The sequence below is a fragment of the Poecile atricapillus genome, chromosome 1, assembly GCF_030490865.1.
Source record: "Poecile atricapillus isolate bPoeAtr1 chromosome 1, bPoeAtr1.hap1, whole genome shotgun sequence".
NCBI classification, from domain to species: Eukaryota; Metazoa; Chordata; class Aves; order Passeriformes; family Paridae; genus Poecile; species Poecile atricapillus.
In genome coordinates this window covers 151899622-151922739 of record NC_081249.1, presented here as the reverse complement: position 1 = coordinate 151922739, position 23118 = coordinate 151899622, and the positions used below count along the sequence as shown (strand labels likewise).

Sequence of the window (23118 nt, the reverse complement as noted above, 5' to 3'; positions counted from 1 at the left end):
GTCAATGGGATACTGGAATTAATGGAAACAAATTGGACACCTCATACAACACTTTTTTAACTGAGAGTTAATATGTATGTGTGAGTATATTTTAAATGTAGAGAAGCAAAATTATGCTACTAGTGCAAAAGACAGTCAAGACATCACTCACTAATATGCTGCATCATTTTGGAAGCTGATGATGCTTCACTGGAGACTGCATGTCTTACAAAGCTCCAAGAACATGTATTACCAGTACATTTGAATGTGTCCTGTGTCTTAACAATACATTAATAATTAGACTTCTGATTTTGAACCAGAAAAAGTGTGTGGGTGTGTATATATTATATACATTAGATATACTAATATATCTATATAAATAGTCTTCTATCAGATAGAAGCTATCAGCAGACACACTTCAACAACAGCCATTTTATTTTGAGAAATTATTTTTGAATATATATTACACTTATTCTTCCATTGCATGAACTTTCTAGAAATATTTCCTAAGAAGAAAAAATTTATTTTAAAATTCTTCATCAGTGAATTAGTGCTCCTTGTAAATTTAATGTATTCTATATATTCTACAGATTTGCAAGCATGTATTTCTTACCAGTGGGGATAATGATAAAATTGGTATAATGACAGGAATTATTATGACAGTGTAGAGATCTGAACACAACAAGAATGAATATATGACAATCACACAAATCTTTCTATGTCTATGCTATTGATAGTATAAAGTGAATTGAACTGAACCCAATTTTTATGCATGCAATTAATACATTATACTGAGAAATATATTTTATAAAGCAAATGAAATTTGTTTGGAAGTAATTATTCTACGGCCTGAGAAATATCAGAAAGAAAGCAGGCGAAACAGTAATGTTAATCCCATGCCAGAAACATGTTTTATCAGGTTTCTTTTTAGCTCTTAAACAAGATGTAGTAAAAACAACAACATTCTGTCAGACTATATGTTCATTCCTTGCTTCCTGGATTAAATATGCTTATTCTATGCCACATTTTTATAGCTTTCAATTCCTGTACTTTAAATCTATTAAACAATGTCAAGTCGAATTTTCTTCAAAAACTGCTGCAGGTTAAGAAAAAAAAATAGGACAGTAGAATATTTGAGGGCTAACATTTATGTCAGCTAATTAATATGGATCAGTTGTGGTCTGCAAGGATTTTTAAAGTGCATGCATGTTTGAGATAAATATAGACTAAGGATCTGATTTTGTTTCTTCTTGATAATAAAGTTCTTACTGATTTCAATACAAGTATGGTCTACCAGTTTTGTAGGTCTGACAGATAAAATAAGCTCTTGTGCTCTTGGATAATGTTAGTTGTCCCAAATAGAGCATAGCCCAAAATGCAGATCTACAAGATAAGAAATAAATTGCAGTTGTAATACTACACTTATTGCTCTGTGTTCTCTTTACTTGAGATTCTAGAAAAATAAACATTGGGGGAAAACCCAACAAATTTGTTTGGATAGCAAGTTCTATTTAAGTAAGTTAGAAATCAGCCTATGTTCAAAACTGGACAATCTCTATTCCAGAGGATACGATGCCTTATTTTAAAACATTAATATTTCTTATTTATTTTCAGAAGAGCTCCTGCTAGAAGACAGAAATTGATTATTTGAACATGATTCTAGACTGTGACAAAAAAAGGCTACCAAATACACAACTGTTCAAACACATTTAAGTCGAAGATTCATTCTCCCTACACTGAATTTTAAGGTGGCTGTATTTCTCTTGCATGGAATCACAGGATAATTCAGATTAGAGCAAGATCATACAATGCAACCTCCTACTCAAAATCAGATGTAAGATTAGGACAAAAGTAATCAGAAAAATAATGAATGCATCTTAATTAGAACTGTAGAATTATTTGGGTTGTAAAAGGTTTCCAACATCATTGAGTCCAGCTGTAAATCTAACACTGCCAGGTCTACCATTAAACCATGTCCCTAAGCATCAAGTCTACTACACATCCTTCAAATACCTCCAGGGGTGGTGACTCCACCACCTCCCTAGGCAGCCTGTTCCAATGCTTGATAATCCTTTTGGTGAAGAAATTATTCCTAATATTCAAACTCAGTCTCCCTGGGTGCAATTTGAGGCTCTTTCCTCTTGTTCTGTCTTGCTACTTGGGTGAAGAGTTCAGCCCCTACCTGGTTACAACCTTCTTTCAGGCAGTTGTGGAGACCAGTAGGGTCTCCTCTGAGCCTCATTTTCCCCAGGCTAAAAATCTCCAGTTCCCTCAGCCTGTTCTCATATAACTTACTGTTGACCCTTCACCAGTTCTGTTGTCCTTCTCTGGACGTGCACCAGCACTTCAATGTGTTTTTTGCAGTGAGGGTCTTAAAACTGAACACAGGAGTTGAGGTGCGGCCTCACCAGTGCTGAGTACACGAGGACAGTCACTGCCCTGGTCCTGTTGACCACACTATTGCTGATACAGGCCAGGATGCCACTGGCCTTTTTGGCCACCTATCCTTGAAACACTCCTCTTAAATCTTTTTTTTTCCAATGAAATCTGATGTAGAAGTAAGCAAGAAGTATCTTATACTTAGTATTACACCTAGTTCCTGTCAATAGTAAGTCTTACCTTTTTGCAGTGTTTCAGCATCAAAGACATGCTCCTTGAAGAAAGCTCTAAAGGACAAAGGACTGGCACTGCAGTCTTCTGAAAGTTTGTCAACAGCTTGTTTAAACATAGCAACTAAGTCATGAAGAGGTCCATCTAAATCAAGGTGAGAAGTGGATGATGAAATCAAGCTCAGGCGTACTGAGATGGATGCACAAGATGCAGAACTAGACTCCACAGATTCACACTCAATTTGGAAGCCTTCTGACAACATCTTCATTGCAATATGTTTTCTTTGGAGTGGATCATCAACTACTGCAACAACATGCCATTCAATGGCAGCATCTCTGGGTAGGTGAGATATTACAACCACAGCAAGCAACCCACCTACTGCAGTTTCATCATGATACATCTCTGAATCTTCAACCTAAAAGATAAACAAAATAATGTCCATATTATAGAGTTGTAGAAATTAATGTTGCTTATATGCAGTTAAAATATTAAAAAAGAATATGTAGTACAGTTATTTAATGGAAAGTGCTTTTCCCTTCAACTTCCCTTATTAAAAAGTCATCTTGAGCAATTATGAATTTATCTGACAGTATCTCCTAATTTTTGCAATCTCAAACCACTTCTATGCCTGTACCATTAAAAAAAAAGCTGATCATAATATATTTTGCAGTCATTCTGCAATCAAAAGAAGTCTTTTTGCATATGGTGATTTTTGTTTGTACCAAAGGTTTTGGAAGAATAAAAAAATTATAGGAACTACCAAAACTACAGCAATGAGTCAGTAAATACATAGGTTTTATTTTACAAGTTGGAGTACTAAAGATTCAGTTTAGATACAGCAAAAATATAGTTCAGATAATTCTAAACAGCGGAATTATCCTGAGCACCCTCTTAGAAGATAGAATGTGTTTTTAAAATAGCAGAGTTCATTGTGAATGCATATTTAAATGGTTTTCACAGCGACCAGCATGTCTAATTAGCTAAATTGGTCAGCTACATCTGAGTAATTGAGTTCCCTTCTTTCTGATGGCTTTAAATAGCTTTCAAATACCTGAGCAGTTGAAATGCTTTTTTTGACCAATGGATTACTTTTTTCCTTACTTTTTCCTCAATTTTTATGAAGAGACAGTATATTAGGAATTTTTAATATTAGTGACTTACACCATCTTCTGTACACAGATAATAACTTTTTTTTATATACCAGTTTGCTTACATTCCAGTATATACTGTCAATATTGTCCATTGCCTGACCTCTGAAAGAAAAATATTAACGAGGCAAGCCTGTCATTTTGCCTGAAGTCGATAAGGCCGTGTAACTTGCAGAACCTTCAATTCACAAGCTCAATTTTCAACCACTTTCTCTCAACTTTGAGAGGAAGAAATAATGACATGTTCCAGGCACTTTATTTCAAAATTCACTCACAAAGTTATTGACAAGAATTTTCCACAGAATATCTTTGATGCTTGACCCTTGTGAGCTGTTTACATGAAAAATGCACTTACTTCTGTATTAATGATAGTGGAGTGTAATTCTATCCCAAACATGTAGCAATTGCTTCAGCATTTCTGGTTTTGATGTGGTAACAGAAATAGGGACAATTTGTCTCAAATTGCAATCACTTCAGTCATAATAAAATCTCACGGAGTGCTGTTCGCTTTCTGTAGTTTCATTAGGCTGGCCAGGCCAGTTATTAAGGTAGCTACGCATAAATGTTATATTAGCACTTAACAGGAGCACAGCATTCTCCTCTAGGAGACGAATTCTAACCTTGTCAATATAATTCTGCTCGGAGTGCTGTAAAGCAGTTTGAAAAGATGAAATACTGGAGCTTTGCACTGAGGAAAAAAAAAAAAAAAAGTCATGCTCATTCAGGCTTAAAGGCCATTTTGCTGGCCCAAGGTGCTGAGGTACTGGTTAGAAAAAAACAGTCTAAAGAAGCTCTCTCAGGTCACATCAAGCACTGAGACAAACTTTTCTAGTTCCCTGTACTTGTCTCAGGTTGTTAAATCAATTACTCGCTATTTCTGCTTGCCTTCAGCTGCCATTTAGAATATGAAGAACTACATGAAAATTAAGGCCAGGAGAAAGTACATTTCCAAATTTAACAATTGAGAATCATTCTGTGTGAAAGACTACTCATGGTGCACCTGTATGGTACCATAACACTCATAACCTTTAACTTTAGAGTTTGCACAAAGCACAAATGATAGAGCTACTGGGGACTAATAATCTTTCATCAGTGGCTACAGAATTTTATAGAAATAGTTCTAACAGTGACCTCTTCTGACTCATTTTCAAGAAATCACTGACATTTGTGTTAAACTCGAGTTACCTTTCAGACATTTACAATTTTCTAAAAGAACTGAATATCTTTATGATAGGATGAATATATTTCTGCTAAGAAATCATACAATGCTAAAACAGTATAAGTATTAAGAGTGAAAACAAAGAGGAATTATTTGATTGGCTAAATTGTTTTTACAATTCATTCTGCACTCTCATCAGTGAAATTCATCACAGTGAAATTCTTGTTGAGAGACAAGAAATCTGTTGGAGCAAACACTGTTGAAAGCAATGATTCCTTGAAAGTACGCATTGCCTTAATTTTACAAATCTTCACAAATTTCATTAATCTGTAGGTGTAGATGTCATCCTAAGATATTTGCCCTTTTCCCCATTTTTTCCTAGCTGTCGGTTTCCAAATGATTTTCATTTCATGGGAAAAGCATGTTGAAGTTTCTAATTTCCACTGTCAGACTTTCCATTAGATTTAATCCTTTCAAGGAACAAATAATACAAGGTAGTTCTGCACTAAGAGATGTTTGAATATCACAGGGGAAAATAAGGAGATCTAAAGGTTTAATGGCTTACTGCTGAGATTATATGGAGAAAGATGCTACTCATGTGTTATACTTTTACATTATCTGATTTTAAGAGGGCTGGGGAAGGACATCAGCTAACAGGGTCAGCATGCAGGAGACACCTTCTGAAAATAAACAGTTCTACAACAATGACATTTTTCAGGAATGGATGTAAACTTGGATCATCTCAGAGACCACACTATGACAAAATTACAATTCTGTCATGCTAGGAAATGGTAGATCCCAAAACTTTGGACACAGATTTGATAATACAAGTGATTTCTAACTGAATCTCATATTACATTGTCCTCAAAACATGTTTCATAATATCTTCCCTTTACCAACAGGATCATCTGCTACTCAATTTATCAAAGATGTAAAAGATTGAGATCCAGAAAGTTTGAAAAAGGAAGCCAAAAGGCAGATTTTTCTAAATACATGCATTATATCTGTATCATTCCACATATTCATTGTATCTATATCATGTCATATCCAGAGAAAGACTACAAACATTTTTTAACACATTTTTTTTTCAAAAACCCCACAATTCAACAAAGGACTTTTCCCACCTTGAAGAAAATACTGATTTTCTCCTGGGGTACAATGCATGTTTCAATAACTCACAGGAGAAACCAAAGGTATAGAGTACATTTTAGGATGACTGAGAAAGTGACTCTGCTTCTATTGTAAACACTGAGAAAACTTCTATATTAAGCTAAGTGACATCTTAGAAGGTCTTCATGGACTGGTTAATAAAGAATCACAGAAGCTGAACAGCAGTTAAGAAAACAAATAAAGAAAGAAAACAAAGTGGGTAACTTTATGCCACTGTAAAAATTCACAATTCACCAACATCTTGAGTAAGATAAACAACTCTGGGTCTCTCTAGCTGAAAAAGGGCACACTGGACTCGAAATATATTCAGAGGAGGACAAACATGATCAAAAGCTCTTGAGGGTCTGATTGGAAATATTCTTCAGCCTTCTTAATGAGAAGACAGAGGCTTACAAAGTCATACATGACATAAAAAGAGTGGATAGGGATAACAACTGATTTTGCATGCTTGTCTTTCTGTGCAAAGAGCTATGGACCATCAAATGACATTAGTAAGAGCATGGTTTCAAAATGAACAAGAGTAGGTGACACCTACAACTCCTTGGTGGAGAACGCTCTGGTTGCAAGAACTTTACAGGGGTTCAAGGGGAGCCTGAACGAGTTCTTAGAACACAGATTCAGTTGGCATTATAAAAAGAGACATAATTTCTAGATTATTTTTAATTTATCTACATTACTAATTCATATAAATATTATGATTTATATAACAAAATTTATTTGATCAATTTAAATACGAATTAAATAGTTCGAGGTTAGGAGAATATAAGAGTAGATATATGGTTTTATTATTCATTTCTGCTTAGGGCTACTGTTAGGAGTCAAAATATTGAGCAAGGTGTACACCATTATGGTTAATATTATGTTCTTAAATAATCATTTATGCTAATACTAGTGGTGTGTTTGGTAAAGAACTGGGATTTGTTGGACTCACATGTTTTTCACTATTAGTCCCTTCCAAAATTCCCATGATCCTAAAGGAATTTTATGTTCATCTGTGATATGCCAGACTGATTTTATAGATGAATTGCAAACACTGAGTCAAATCAAGTAGCTGCAGATAACAGCTTTGAGTGCCTAAACTTCTTCACCAGAGGTACTGGCACCAGAATATTGGGCTGGAAGAAGTGGGAATTCAATGTGGTTACTCCTTCAGAGGAAAGAAAGGTTTCTCTTCTTTCTCCAAACGGAGAATCACATATAGACCTGTAAAGCTACTTTTAGGGGGACATACATATCTTCATTTCTGCCTTAACTGATAGAGACAGCATGGACAACTGAAACACAACGGTCCCAGACAGTGCCAAGCAGGAGGTTTGTCTGCTTAGGCACCTGCCACAGGAACAGGGGTTTGGAGCTGCCTTACACTGGAGCCACCCAGACTGACTGCTCTGTGTTAACCCCTCTAAAGAGGTTCTGTGATGGATGCTCAATCCAAATCTGCAAAAGTATAACGATGTTTGGTAAGAAATAGAAAGGGTCAAAAGGCTTGACTGAATACTTGTTGAAGGCCACAGTACTACAGTTCTTAGACAAGATACAATTCAGTAAAGGATCTAATAATGAGAAACAAGAATGGGAACTTCCAGTACTTTGGGCCTAAACTGAAGTGAAAAGGCAGCTTTGTAGAAACATTCCTTAGCTAACACTTTCATCAATGTGTTTACTTCAGAAATTGCACTTTCATACCCCAAGAAGCAAGGTGAACAACAGAGGTTGTCAGTGGGCTTCTAAACTCGTAATTAACCCTACATTAAAGCAAAAGTGTTATCTGAATTCCTTCATGCATAATACTCTCCTGAGCTTTGCACTGATACAAGAAATTATCACATTGGTTCACAGTATTACCAAATCTCCTTGTGTTTTCTGTGCCTCAGTTCTTTGTAAAGATTCACCCAATTTTCACTATGGATATTCAGAGAGCCACAAAATACTCTCACACTAATGAATGCCTGATATATTTGCAATACTGCTACAAACTGACACAGAATCCAATAGAATGAGCAGAGTTAAATGAAAAATACTGGGCTGTAAAGGTTGTAAACTTACACAGAGTTTTGTTTTAAAGGTGCTAATCTTATAAATATAATTTATTTTTTTGTAATAAAGAAATAATCCAAGGCAGAACTATTAAAATTCCAAGGAAAACAAAGCAATAATGAATTAAAGACAAACCTGTCTTCAGTCCATTGTATAAATATTTAACTATTTTGCTTAATTAAACTGAAAAAGGTACACATTTTGGCCTTTAACATTTATTATACAAATTTGTTTGACTATCCTCCCTTTGTGCTAAGTGAGAAATATCCTTTTTGTTGTGTTAGTAAGGACTATGTCCTATCTATCTCTCAGCTGAATATGGAATCAGGCTATAAGAGACAGAGATGAATGCATAATTGCTATCTCTACAAAGAAGTGACTTGGAGAACAAAAAGAAAGATACTCTGATGTTACTTTTAGAAGCTGAGTTTATGAAAACCTTATATGGCATGCATTATTACACCATTACAGTGGAAAGATTAATGTGCCTTTAAATAATACATTTAAAATTTCTTTTACACTGCATGCATTAAACAGAGTGCATCAAACTCCTGAGATCCAGTTTAAGCTTTGCTAGAGTCTCTCACAACAATAGGTTTATGACTTAAAAAAGTAAAGATTCCACTAGGAAAACTGCATAAGAATAAAAATGTCACCTCCCAAAGAAAGTAGGATAGAAGAAATTCTTTTCAACATCCTAGTTTGTCTAATAAATAGGCCACATGCATTCCTGGTATACCACATCTGAATTCAAATAATGAATACCACAGTGTTTTATAACAGTAAAATTGCTAAGAATGTTCCTTTTGGAAAGTTTACAAAAATAAGAGTCAGACATTTAGTATTTCTTTCTGAAATAAAACAAATTATTTGGTGTATGTCAAAAAGACATTAACACAAAACTGGCAGACTAAAAATGAAGTCTTATAAACTGAGTATTTTTCAGAGAATAAATAGGGTAAATATGAAAAGAAACAAGTTGTTCTGAAATTTTAGTTCTCTCTACTCACTCCTCAACATGTGGGACAAAGCTGGAGGTAGTTCAGTAACCACTGTGTCATGTAGAAATTATTTTGTAAATGTCAACTGCGAAACTGACCCTGTACTTTGATGCTACTGAACCATGGATAATCTAGAGCAAACCAAATGTTTTTTATTTTTTGTAGTAGCATCTGATAGCACATTTTTCAGAGTAATTTCTTTTTTGTGCAGTCTTTAGCTATCGTTAGAAAACAGAAACATGAAAAAGAGAAATCAGATACAGGGGGAAAAGTATAAGTATAGAAATTCAGAGGTAGTACTATTTCTCAGGGTGCTTTCAATAATTTTTTGTAATTTAAATAGATTTCTAATTAATGTATTCTTTTGATATAATGATTATAATTCCACCTGTTCATATTAGAAAAAAATACAAAATAAATTTTCACTTTAATAATTGTGAAAAAAATCTTCACATAGCTATAGTAGTGATGCAAAATTAATAATTAGATATGAAATGGTCAGCAATTAACATGCCAAGCATAACTTAAATTTTCTAGGAGATGCGTTTTTCAGGTGGACTAAATGGCCATATCCCAAGTTATTTTAGTGAGAGTATATGAAATTTGAAATCTAAACAAGATATTGATGGCTATTATTAGGATTAGACAAGGTGATGGGCTAGAATTTTATGGTAGTCAACCAAATATGTCAGAAGAAACTACCAGAATAATTAAGTAACAACACTCTTAGGACCAAAATCCCACAATAAATATATAGTAAATTTGATATATAAGTTGAGATAGCTTTCTGGTGCATAAAAGATGTGCTGAAATCTTTGCAGAATCAAAAATCTTATGATGAACAGTGTCTGAATAGTGCCACTGGAAGAATAGGTAAGCATTACATAAAAAAGTGAAGCAAATATAGAACTCATGAAAATAGAGTTCCTAAGAAACCAGTTCAATAACTTAACATGATCTATAGCTTATATTGCTCAAACAGAATAATTTAACAACTTGCTATTCTATCTTTTACCATGATTGTCAACAGGGGCCAAGAAGTGGTATAAATTCTCATGATTTCTGTGTGATAGAAAAAAGAGTTATGTTGAAATTTAAGACATAACCTTACAAGCTCTCTTTTGATTATATTTAGTACAGAAGGATATCATTTGCTTGTTAATTTTGTTTCTCTTTTCTATTGTTGGATCAGTGTGTTTTTCTCCTTTTATTTCAAAAACTGAGAAGCTCTGACAGGATCAAAACAGCAGCGATCAGTATCACATTTCTATGAAGACATCAGCTTTGAACAAGTCTCTAGAACAAAAAACCAGCTGAAAGACTGAAGAATGTACACAGAGTCTGCAATAACTAGGCTAACACCTCTGTTTTCTGGACTTATCAACCTGGAAGTTTTCTTGCTAAGGAAGCTCAAACAATTTCTTGTTAGAATAACTTGAGAGAAAAATAGAAAATGTAAACTGACCTGCTGAAAGACAGACACATGAAAGACATGCACAGTAATGGAGAAGCATCTTCTACTGAAAGACTGAGACTTCCATTTATGCATCATCCCTCAAGTAAGTATCACAATCTTGTTCTAACCTATTATCTAAAAGCACAGACTCATCAGCCCCACAGATATCAAGTTATCAACTACTCAATAAATTTTATACATTTCAATCTCTCTTTAAAATATATTTCAAAATTGTATGTGACAATCATGCCACCCCCAGAGTAAAAGAAAGATTTTAAAATGTATAATCAGTTCTGGTAAGCATGTGATAATATCAAATGGAAAATATACAATACCATTTCCCCCACATTTTTAGATGGTTTTAAATATTAGTTATAACACTGATTATTCAGATAAAAGCATGTTCAAAGTACTGCAGTGGATGTCTCCGGACTGAGAAACTGAGAAGCTGAGAACAGGACTGCCAGCAGGGCTGCCACAGGGGCAAAATACCTGAAATGCAGAATCAGACAATTCTTATTAATTTTAAAAATTGACATGACTCTGATTTTCCCTCCTAATTACTCCCATTGATGTGTCATGAGACAAATTAAGTCTTAACTTTTGTTTATTAAAACAGATTTGGGGAGTGGGGGTTTAAATTTTATTTTATTTTAGAGAACTTCATGGTTTCAGCAGAACTCTGATACAAGTATTCTGATACAATATGAATACCTGTCTCTTTTTCCCTAATTCAAAGGGGTCAAGAAGGTTTTTTCACGTTTTTAAAGTCCATATAAGCCTTTGGTTGATCGCTTTACTCTGCAGAAGTAGTGCTACCATGTGTACTTACCAACCTGGCAAACCCTCTTCCTACTGCATGAGAAGCTCAGCCTTTTCATTCTCACCCTATGGCATAAAGTATTTGGAACTCCTAAGGTCTGATATATTGTAGTGCAAGTATACTCACAGAGTTCAGAACGGGAAATTCTGGGTGAAATGTAATGATCTGTGATATACAGGTCAGAATAAATAATCTAATGGTGCCTTCTGGCTGTATAAGCCACTCCAGCTATGAAATAAGTTCTACCCAGTTCTTCTGTTCAGCCTTTCTGGCAGCACTGATGTGCCTGAACTCTAAAATCCCACACTGAGAAGGCAACCATTTACTCATTACGGCCTTTAACATTCCTTGCTGATAGTTTTAAATTTTTAACCAGTCCTACCTGTCGAGCTTCCTTTTATGTGTTCTCATAGTTACAGATATAATTTTGGAAACAAAATATCTAAACACCAAGCACAATAAAAATGAAATGGGTTAAAGCTTATTAGCAGTAGGGAGCAGATGTAGCAAAATTCTGCCAGTTCCCCTACATTTCCTCCCCAGCAGGGATTTTCTGTCAAGCTGTGAGCTAGTTCTATACACTAATCCAGGCTGCTGTTGCTGCAATTGCACCTTCCTATACCTTGATATTGTACTAAAAATTCACTTTGATTTTTGATTTCTTCCTTCTTAATAATAATATTTAAAGCAGTTCCTGCAGAGCTAAATGTAAATTCAAGCACCGCATGCTAGATGCTCAAAAGGGCATGAAAATGTAAAATTGATAAGAAAATAATTACATACTAAAAAGCTGTTTTATTTGCTTCAAAAATATTAACTTTCTCTCAACGAACTAGAGCTTCCTGAGCCAAGACGTAACCAGTTAATGACTGAAGTTAAGATCCTTGAAATACCTCTCAAACATACATCATTCAATATATCAGTTACAATGTGGAAAAATAAGATAAGTATTTAAGGAACAAAGTCATAAATTGATAGTAATACAAACTGAAAGCAAATGAAGTCTGCCACATGAAACATGATCACAGACTGTCACTCTGAGGGTTTTTATCCTTCATGTGTAGTGTCAAAAATAAGCACTTAGGAAAAAGAGTTGAACTGATGTTCAAGAGGATGTTCAAGATGGAAAGATTTCAGTTGAAAATCATTTGTGAGTGTGTACCCATATGGGACAGAAAATGAGCAAAGTTAATGGTCAAAATCTACTTTGTGGGCATTAAGGATAACAGATTTTATGACAGAATTTGAATGTTGGATACTGATTGCAAAGACCTTTCCTTTGAAATTCTGCTTCCTTCTGAACTTTGGCAATGAGCTCTGGAACCAATTTTCAAACCAAATATCAGCTTTCACCTCACATATTCTAATTACATCATCTGTTCATCTGTACATGTACAGCAAAACTAGCTACTCTTGTCAAACCTGTAACTAAATTTTGTAGAATGCAAGGAAGAAAATTTTGATGCTGCAAGAGGCAGAAGAAAAACAATTTGAAAACTCTGGTGGCATTACTAAACTTCCACTAACTGTCAGGCTTTCCCTCATTGTGGTAGCCACCTTGATTAGTAATATGACAAAAGATGTGCAATCGAAAATAATTTCATAATACCACAAAATGGCTTGAACTGGGGCCTTGATGATCATCTACTTCCATAAACCCTGCCACAGACAGGGACACCTTCCACTAGACCAGGTTGCCTAGCCAGGCCTGGCCTTGAAGCCTCTGGTGTTAAATCATCCATAATTTCCATGGGGAACCTTTGTCAGTCCCTCACCAACCTCACAGAAAATAATTATTTCTTAATATTTAATCTCAACCCATTCTCTTTCAATCAGATGCCACTTCCCCTTGCCCTGTCACTACATGCTCTTGTAAACAGTCTTGCCCCATCTTTCCCGTAAGTTCTTTCAAGGTACTGGAAGGCTGCAACTAGGTCACCCCAAAGCCCTCTATTTTCCAGGCTAAACAATCCCAATTCTCTCTACCTTTCCTTATAAGAGAGGTTCTCCATCCCTCTGGTCAACTTGGTAGTCCTGCTCTGGACTTGCTTCAATAGGTCCATGTCCTTCCTGTCCTGAGGACTCCAGAGCTGGATACAGTCCTCATGCTGGGGTCTCACCAGAGCAGAGCAGAGCAGAGCAGAGCAGAGCAGAGCAGAGCAGAGCAGAGCAGAGCAGAGGAGCAGAATCATCTCCTTCAACCTGCTGGTCATACTTCTGATGCAGATCAGGATATGACTGGCTTTCTGGCAAGCAATTTAATTTTGAATGTGGTGCATTTTAGTACACGATTTTTTTACTGGAAAATACATTTACATTCCATCTTACGTATATAAATGTTTTTGCAGTAAATATTGTTTTCAACAGACTAGTCAGTTACTTTCATTTTTTAATACGGTATGACTGCAAAACAAGGTTGGTTAAATGGCATAGCATATGACTGCTAGGACTTCACATGCCTTTTATTGTAACTCAAGCCATTTGCATTGACCAATAATGTCCTACATACAGTTTGGAACTTGGATTTTGCAGAACCAGTTTTCTCCCAGTTCAGTGCTACAGAAGTCAAACTTGACGCAGTTCAGGCAATTTCTTAAAATCTACTATATTTGGCTGCCCAAAAAGTTATGAAAAAAACCTTACCCCTGCACCAGTTTTTATCACCAAACATGAATCTATATGACATATAATACAATGTAATACTTTAGTCAGTTCGGCTCAGGTGTTTCAACTATGTCCCTTCCAATCTCTGCCAAACCCCAGCCTTCTTGCTGGGTATGGGTAAAGAAGCAGGAAAAGAGAAAGACTTGATGCTGTGCAGGCATTGACCAGCTAAAGCCAGTATTGGTCTGCTATTATATAGTGTTAACCACAAATCCAAAACACAGCACTATAGAGGCTGCTGTAAAGAAAATTCACTCCACTCCAGCCACTTCACAATAGCCTACAAGTTCTGAGCCAAGTTTTACTTAAATGTGTAGCCATTCTCAGCAGTCACTGGGCTGACCTATAGGGAAAGCAAATTTATTCTTCTGAAAATGAAGATATGTCTCTGAGATTACTACTGAAATATATAATGGGATCTTAACTCACATTCCTAAAGCAGGTGACTCCTTGTACAGAAGATTAGAATGGAAGATTTTCAGTAAATGGCCTTTAAGTGACATGTATTAATATATATCCTTGTTATATAGTTATATGTCAAATAATTCTATTATGAAAAAAATATGTATTCATAGATATGCTTGCAATGTATACATATATATTACGTCTATATGCATATATATGTGTAAGAGGAAGGAGGGAGAAAAATATGTGTATGTCTCCTCCGTGTAGTTCTGCAGAACATGCACAGAGAGACTATGAGATTGTGCATTACTCAGTTGCTATCTGCAACTCCACACATTTGACAAAATACAATAATCCTTTACCAAAATCACCATCTTAATTAAAAATGGTTGACAATTAGTATTTTCTTCAGCTAACAGTTACATTATACTCTTTCAGACTTGCTTCTTCATATATATATATGCATGTATGAATGTATGTATATATGTATGCAAATTAACTACTTTGGTTACTTGCAGAAGATGGCCAGGGTGTTTCCACAAAGGTGCTTATAAATGAAATGCATAAAGACCTGCATAATATTGACAGTGAATAACGTCCAAGATAAAATCAAAGCTACATTTCAAGTGTTACCACCTGTGTTCATGGTGTTACATCCGAAGGCCTGATGAGAAGTGAACAGATATCATATCAGCTGGATGCATTTTCATTTTTCATCAATGAAGCTGAATAAAAACAGGGAGGAATCTGAAAGTGATTATTCACTGCTAGCTGGCATGCATGTAACTGGGTATTGACGAGGGAGCACTGTTCATTTTTGCTATGCAAAAATTTAAAGAGGTTTTAAAATAAGATAGCTCACTTTCCCACTGTCTTACGTGCTTTTTTGAAAGTGGAGTACAGGAAAGCATAAATAATTTTTTGGGTTACTTTGGCTTTTATGAATAGGAAAATTAAAGATCTATTATTAATTTTGAAGACCATGTGATATCCTTCAGAGAAGAGGAGGAAGAAGAGGAAATGAAATTATTATTATGACCAGCACACAGAACCAGAAATGAGGATAATCAAGTACTGAAATTTAGTAGGATCCCTTGGACCATTCAATAAAATAGTAAAGAAGTACTTCCACTGGAAGAATGAAGATTTTTTCCCAAGTTAATTTATTTTCTTTCCCTTTTTGGTTTTTTGATAGTAGAAGATCATTAATGTATGAATAGAGACAAGTTTCTTGCATAGTTTCAAATTGAAGAGATGATATTTTGAGCTCTAATTTTGACTGAAGCTTGATGGGGGAGGACAGGTATGATTTTTCCTAGTTAATTGCAGAGTTTGTTTTCAGTGATAATTTGCTAATCTGCTTGGGGTGTTGAGTCCCAGGGAGGTAACGTCCTCTCCACAGAGCCACTTGCTTGTCCCCCAGCCCCAGCAAGATGGGAGGGACAATAGGATGAGCAAACTCTGGGCTGAGATAAGGACACTTTAGCAGGTAAAGACAATGAAACTACCAATGCAAAGGCAATCCATCACCTCCTCCCAGCAGCAGACTGATGCCCAGACACCCTCTGGGGAATAGCCACCTTGGAAGACCAAGTTTTCCAATTTTTATGTCTGAGCATGGTGTCATATGGTCTTGGATATACCCTAGACTGCCTCCTGCCCACAGCCACAGTCTATTCACTGGGGTGTTGATGGGAAAAAGTCTTAAAAGCCTTGAAAATGTGCAATATTAGCATGTTAGGCACAAATCCAAAGCACAGCACCATAGAGGCTCTTATGAAGACCCAGGAAGACCTTGTATACTATTAAATTTCCTTCCTGCAACAGAAATGCTTTTCCAGGACCTGCATAACCAACAATAAAGAGGATATTGCCCACAGAGAAGGGTTTTCAGTATATAAGTTTGACTAATTCCTGAGATTGGAGTTTTCTGATTTTTACAGGGCTTACATTGACAAGACAAATTAAAATATCCTGCCTGGAAAATACCAAGATCTAGAGAGGCTACTTAGTATTGAATATCAAAATACTTGTTGGAAGCAGTAACTTGGAAGGGATTTTTTTTGTCTGAAAGAGATTGACTTGATACAGTTTTAGGAAGGATGAGTTGTTAATAAGACTGTTTATGTAGGTTGAGGTAGTGATATGGCTCCTCCTTCAGTCCTTATCAACAGGATTACCTCATCCAAAGGAGAACAAAAAGCCTTTGAAGGTGATGAAATCCTGAAATTCTATCCTTCATTTTGGGAATTTAAAGTGTCCTACATGTAATTTGGACTACAATTTAATAGGGAAGTTTCCAGAGTGAAAGTTGGACCTTGACTACTTTTCAACCAAAAAGGCATTCATCCCTCTACAATGAGGCAGTGACAACAGGTACTCGCTTCAGGGATGAAACTCTGTTAATGGCTTTCACAGTCACCACACATTAGACTTCTGACCAGAGGTTCTGGCCTAAGCGAACAGTGGATGCATATATGCACTCTTGCTTAGCACGAAAGTGACAGGCTCAAAACAGAATTAATGTTTTCAGCAAAGGAGATGAAGAATCACTCAAAACCAGTCTTATAAGGGAACTGCTGCAGGGGAAGATCAGTCAGCCTGGATGAACTAGGTTATTTACCATCCTGAATAACTTGACATGCATTTCTTCACTCTGTCTACCTGAAAAACAACATTCAAATGCATGGATATTACCTGTAGAATGGCAAATAAGCTAGTGTAAATCGGTTCATGGAAATCACAGAGTTATGCTGACTTACACCAGTTGAGGATTTGATTGTACCTGTAGATATCTCTGCAAGTGATCACAGAAGAAATGCTTTCCTTTATTCTCTTCTATTGTTCATATTTTTTGTATTTTATATTCCTCAAATTAAATTCATGCATGCTCTTTAGACTATTATGCAATCATATGATTTTTATACACATATATTCCATTCCTAAAAATGGCTTTGGTTAAAGTAATGTTCTTTTATGGTCTTGTTCTGACTCATGTTCTTGACTATACTCATTTTTAAGCATTACTAAAGCTCTGCTAATGTTACAAATCGTATATCATAATCCTCTTTTTAAGAAAAAAGTGGAAGTAGCAAACCTTTCACCTCCCATTGTTGCCCAGTGTCAAATGGCAGACTATTTCCAAGGACCTCTGGACTTCCACTATCTGCATGTTAAATATTCTCATTACAGTTGCTTCAAATGACTAGAAAATCTTTGGCAAATCTGAACACAGGGGAAATGAAATACACTAGGCAAGAGACATGCCACACTAGCACTGCACAATTTAATGTACTGTGTGTTCTAAACATGGTTCATAAAAGAAGCCTGGGTTTATATATCAAACTGTGGAACATTCAAAATAGCATCTAGTAGAAAAATAGATGTTATGAACTTGACGGGACAAAAAAGGGGAGACATGCATATTCTTCCTATTGGATTTTTGATAGGCATACTGGCTGTCAGCAATAATTTTCAAAAATATTTATTTTTCTTCTGGTGATACTACAAATCATATTAATTAACCTACATTAAGATTCTCTTGCAATGTAAATGTAGCAGTGTTCTAGTCTGTCATTTTACCTTTATAATACTTGTTGATTTCTACTACTCATATTTTGATCAAGAAACTGGTAAAAGGAGACCAATTAAATTAATATCACCTATAGTATTATCTATAGGACACAGAATTTACAACACTTTTTGGAAATCTAAAAATTGCATTAAATAAAGATATTAACCAATACATATAATAAATTAGACAAAAAAGTGTACCTGAATATTACTGGCTTAGAAACATCTGTTCAGAATGGTGAAAAAATATGTATCTTCTCACAGAAATCTGGGAAGGTTGTTTGATATTCCATTTTAAGTTTTATAGTAATTTTCTCTATAGGTAAAAGAGGATCTTAAACCTTTGTCCAATCCTTCGCAGCAAGAAAAATTTTCAACTTCCACTATTTGAGCATAAGCTACTTCTGTTGTACTTGGGATAAAGTGTTAGAGAATGCATGAATTTTATTTAAATTCATGACAGTCTGTATACTTCAAATAGCACAGGAATGTCTGAACAATGCACAGACTGCTGTTACAGATGCATGATGCCACTCTAAATGACTGCCATGAAAACACACTAATTACTCCAGGAAACAACTGCATGTAGCTAGACAGATTCTTGTTCAAGATTTAACTTGTTTATAACTTGGGACCTGTACATTATTTGTAAGGCAAAGTGGAAAGATACAGGAAAGCACCAATGGTATTTTCAGGAGTGTCAAAGAAGGTACAATGCAGGGGCTCCCTGGAAGGGACACTGTGCCCTACATGAGTGCTCTTAGATACCTTTTAAAAAACCTAGTTTGGGTGTACTTACATCTTTTGACATCTAAACAGTTTTTAAATCTGGTCCAAAAGGTTTTAATTTAGATTTTTAAACTTGGCATCAAGTTACCCGGGTGCTGAAATAAATGTGGAACCCATTCACAATATATATCAGATAAAACACTGTGAATCTTTTTTCTATCACTTCTGCATTACACACTATTAAGACACACATTGTCAACAACCTGACTGGCATTCCTGACAGAATGAAAGTCAACTGCAGCACTCTTTGCTGGATTTGAAACAATCATGGGATCACAGCCATTCTTCCTGAATTCTTACCATAAAAAAAAGAAAGCTACTGTCAGAAGAAGATGGGCTGGTGAACTTTTGAAGTTTGCAGTACATTTGCTCAGAAAATTATTGGTGGGAGAGTACCAGACAACTAAGGTCCAAATGTGAGTGGTATTATAAAAGTAAAATGATGTATTTTTTTATGCCACATGAAGTATTTCACCAAGGAGATTTTTCAATACTGAGGATGGAAAATACAGTGGCAGGTGCCTATTACAATAACTCAGAGGGGAACTGACCCATAATATCAGAATTTAAGAAAAAAATACTATGTGTAAAATGACTTGTTGAAAAAAAGATATAATGACTTTAGTGCTATTAGTACATCTTGATTTTACATTAAATATTACCTTTCTATGCAACTGTGTCTTCTAATGTTTAAACAAATATATTGTTTTCACTGTCTCAAAATCTCCCTTCACCAATGTTTTGGGTTCAAACACAACCAATTCTATACTTTTTGTTGAAAACAAAGCATGATATACTAAATACACTAAAGTTCTTCCGTATAATTTTTTCTTTTAAAAACAAAGAAATCAGAGATAACATTCCAGAGAGTTTGCAAAATCTGCCTCCAAGTTTTGTATGTATATCATCCAACCAAAATAACTGAAACTAATTTTTAGCATACAGACATTTTTATAACCAAATTTATTTCAAAAGCAGCAAACGTCCCCCAAATTTTTCTGCTAATTAGTTAATGTGCTCTTATGTTACAGAAAGAATTAATTCACAGTACCTTTCCATGGAATATACAATTGAACAGCAACAGTCTAAATGAATAATTACACAGTTTATCAGAAATTATACATTTTATTAATCTAGCTATACCAAGTCTTGCTGGGGATTAGCGAGATGTAAAAGAAAGAAAACACAGCAGTTAAGCAAGCTGGAATGCCTGAAATCTTGAGACAGCACAGCATGTTTCTTCTTTGTACTGGTGAGGATAACAAAAGAAAGCAAAAAACAAGCATTCAGAGGTAAAAAAAATGTAATCATGATCTTGCCTATCTCAGTTAGCCAAGGGGAATCTGTTCTACAGGCAGAAGTACAATCCACCACTTGAAACAGTCTAACAAAATACTGCAGGGATATCTGCACAGAAAGCCCATGGGTAAGGGAAGGAGAAGTTAGGGAGAGGACTCAGCTCACAACTAAATATATTGAGAGTACTGTCTAAATGGTACAACTCAAGCCCTACTGAATAAAGTGCATTCACAAAGTAAATTAATAAAATTTTGCAGGCACAGTCACTGTTATATCATTATACAATAATTATTTGGAATATTTCCATCTATCAATAATGCCATCTGTCCCACCCAATACAAATGGACTACAACCCATCTGGCTTATTTTTTTCTATTGATTACTCTGCTGAATGAGTTAGCAAAACCGCTTACAAAATCATCATATTACATGACACTGTCATTAAAAGATGTGAAGTAAAGAAAAACACAAGATGAGACTTAATTGGAAAACTGTCAGTTCTTCTTCCAGAAAGTTTTAGCAATGCTATAAGCTTATTTCTTTTTCTTTTTTTCTTTTTTTTTTTTTATTGGCTACTTAAAAAAAGCACCAAGAAGACACAAAGCTCAAAAACCCCTAAATGCTGCTGACTACTGGATTAGACTGAAATTGTTCTAGTACACAACTGCTACTAGGTATGCTACAGAAAGTCCCTCAATTTATCTCTTCAAGAATACTGAAATGTCCCTAAGTATGCCTGGCAATCACAAAGAAACTGTGGAAGGAATGTAGCTTAAAAATAGGGTGGAAGAAAGCTGATGATGGCAGGCACTTGTATTTGTTAATTCCAATAAGTCTTCCTAGGTTTTGGGTTTGATTATTCATTTGCACAATTATCTTTATGCTATTTTTGCAGCCTCTGTTTAATTTTTTTCTTTTGATTTTAACCACTGCTTCCCTTAACTATATTTTCATTTCTCCAGCAATACAAATGCAGTTTTATGCACCTACAGAATTAAATACTAACTTCAACTCCTTCACTCTAGATCTCAATTTTTACAATACCTTTTTCAACAAAGGAAATCTCTCTTGTGTACATTCAAAATGTCAGTCCAAAGATCCTTAACCCAGTGATTTAGGTGGTGTTCTTTTAAGTGAACCCTTGGTAGGGCTGCTTTCCTATCCTTCCCTCCCCACTACTTTTTTCCTTTCGACTGCAGCCTTATACCCCTGCACCAGATTTCTGTTTCCTCTGTCACCCTGAATGGCTTTTCCAATGATGCTGCAACTCAAAGGGACATATGAAGGAAAAAGAGAGAAGAAGGGCTGGATTCCAGCTCTAAGGACACAACCCTTGATAACTGTGGGTAACTGGAGCTCAGGGAGGCTCAGGGGGTTATCCTGTCGGGTTGAGGCTGCAGGAATGATGCTGGCAGTGCAGATAGTGAGCTGCCATAAGGAGTGAGGAAAATCGGGATGACAGGAGTAGAAAGGAGTTGTGTAAGAAGGAAGGAATGATGCTTGAATAAGGAAGTGACCAAAGGCTGGGTGACTGAAACAACTTAGAAGTTGCTAGGGGGTCCAGCCTGCTTACTGTTACTGCTTCCTCTCCCACAGTCCCCTCCCATCCTCACTAGAACCGCTTCTTTATTAATACTATATGAAATATTTCCTCTGGAAAAAACCAGATTATTCTGAAATATACTTTTTATAATTTATCAACATTAAAAAAAAATTAAATTTATTTAAATATAATTGATCTTTCTCTTTGTAACTCAAGAAGTTCCTGAAAGACAATTGTCACTAGTAATATTACAAGAAGTCTTCTGAAGTCCAGCAAGCTGTGTCTGACTCTGTGGGCTTATCTCAAATGAAGCTTTGAGCAACTACATGTCCACATCCAGCTCTTAGAAGTAAATCTTTTGTGCTATACAAACATATCCAGAAAAAAATTCAATTTCAACTGAGAAACCATTTGCTCTTATTAAGTAATCTGTAGGTTGCTATTGGTTCAGGCCTTTGGCCACTGCTTAAAATAAATAATAATAAAATACTTTTGGTCTGGCTAACTTAGTTTACTTGGCAAAAACAGATCATTATGTCATGGCATGGGATTCAACAGAACTGTCTGTAGTAGCACTGGGATACCAAAACCTGAACAAAACCACACAGGTAAGGAATATGCCTTAGAGTAAGGCTACCATATTGTGTGTTCCACAGAGAAAGGCACTGTCTTACAGGATCTGGAAGGCTGCTCTGAAGTAAAAATTGCATTACTTGTTTCCACTGATACTATGGAATAACTAAGGCAGAAGTACAACTGAAGAACAATTTATCATTTTTAAATACAAAATCTCTATTTTCATTAAAGGACAACTGTATTTTCAGAGCAGGGTAATTCCTTCCTCTAGTTCCTTGTACAGAAATATTTGGTAAGTATTTTTCTCTGCTTTATTTTGTACATAAACCCCTACTAATCAAAAAATATGCATATCCTGAAGAAAAAACTTAATTCCTCTGTCTGAACCTCCTATTGACAAAATTATAGAAATAAGAACATACAGCTGTTAAGAACATCTCACTCCCATTTATATTTAGGTTTTTTCCAAAGCATTTTTATATGGTGCTGTGGCACACATTATGTAGTAATTTTTTTTTTTTTTTCTGATGCTCTATGTACTGAATTATGATCTGATAAACACAGCATAAGTGATAAACATACTACAGGATTGTCTGATTACAGGATGTTTCTGTTAAAGATTCCTGAAAACTGTCAGGCAGCTATCCCATCACACCTGTACAATCCACTTTTTAAACTATGGCTTGAACAATCAAAATGTGACATGGAATAGATATTAGTGATAGCTCAAAAGTAAGCAATGTCATCAGTGTTTTTCAGGTAGCTAAAAGAAAGAAAAAAAAAGCAAGTACTGCCTAGTCATCTTAGTAAGTGGAAGAAATAAAACATTTGATAAAGAGTACCTGGTATGCATAATAACTATGGAAGACCTAAAAGACTGTATATG

At 35.4% G+C, this 23118-nt stretch overlaps 1 protein-coding gene across 4 annotated transcripts in view; it reads right to left on the bottom strand.

Annotated features, from left to right (window-relative positions):
* DPH6 (diphthamine biosynthesis 6) overlaps positions 1-23118 on the bottom strand; it is a 195303-nt gene that overhangs the window by 38873 nt on the left and 133312 nt on the right. For all 4 annotated transcript variants that reach the window (XM_058827208.1, XM_058827198.1, XM_058827189.1 and 1 more), the window contains one exon: positions 2599-3004. In XM_058827208.1, the coding sequence (XP_058683191.1) occupies positions 2599-3004 (406 nt within the window). The remainder of the gene's footprint in view (positions 1-2598; positions 3005-23118) is intronic.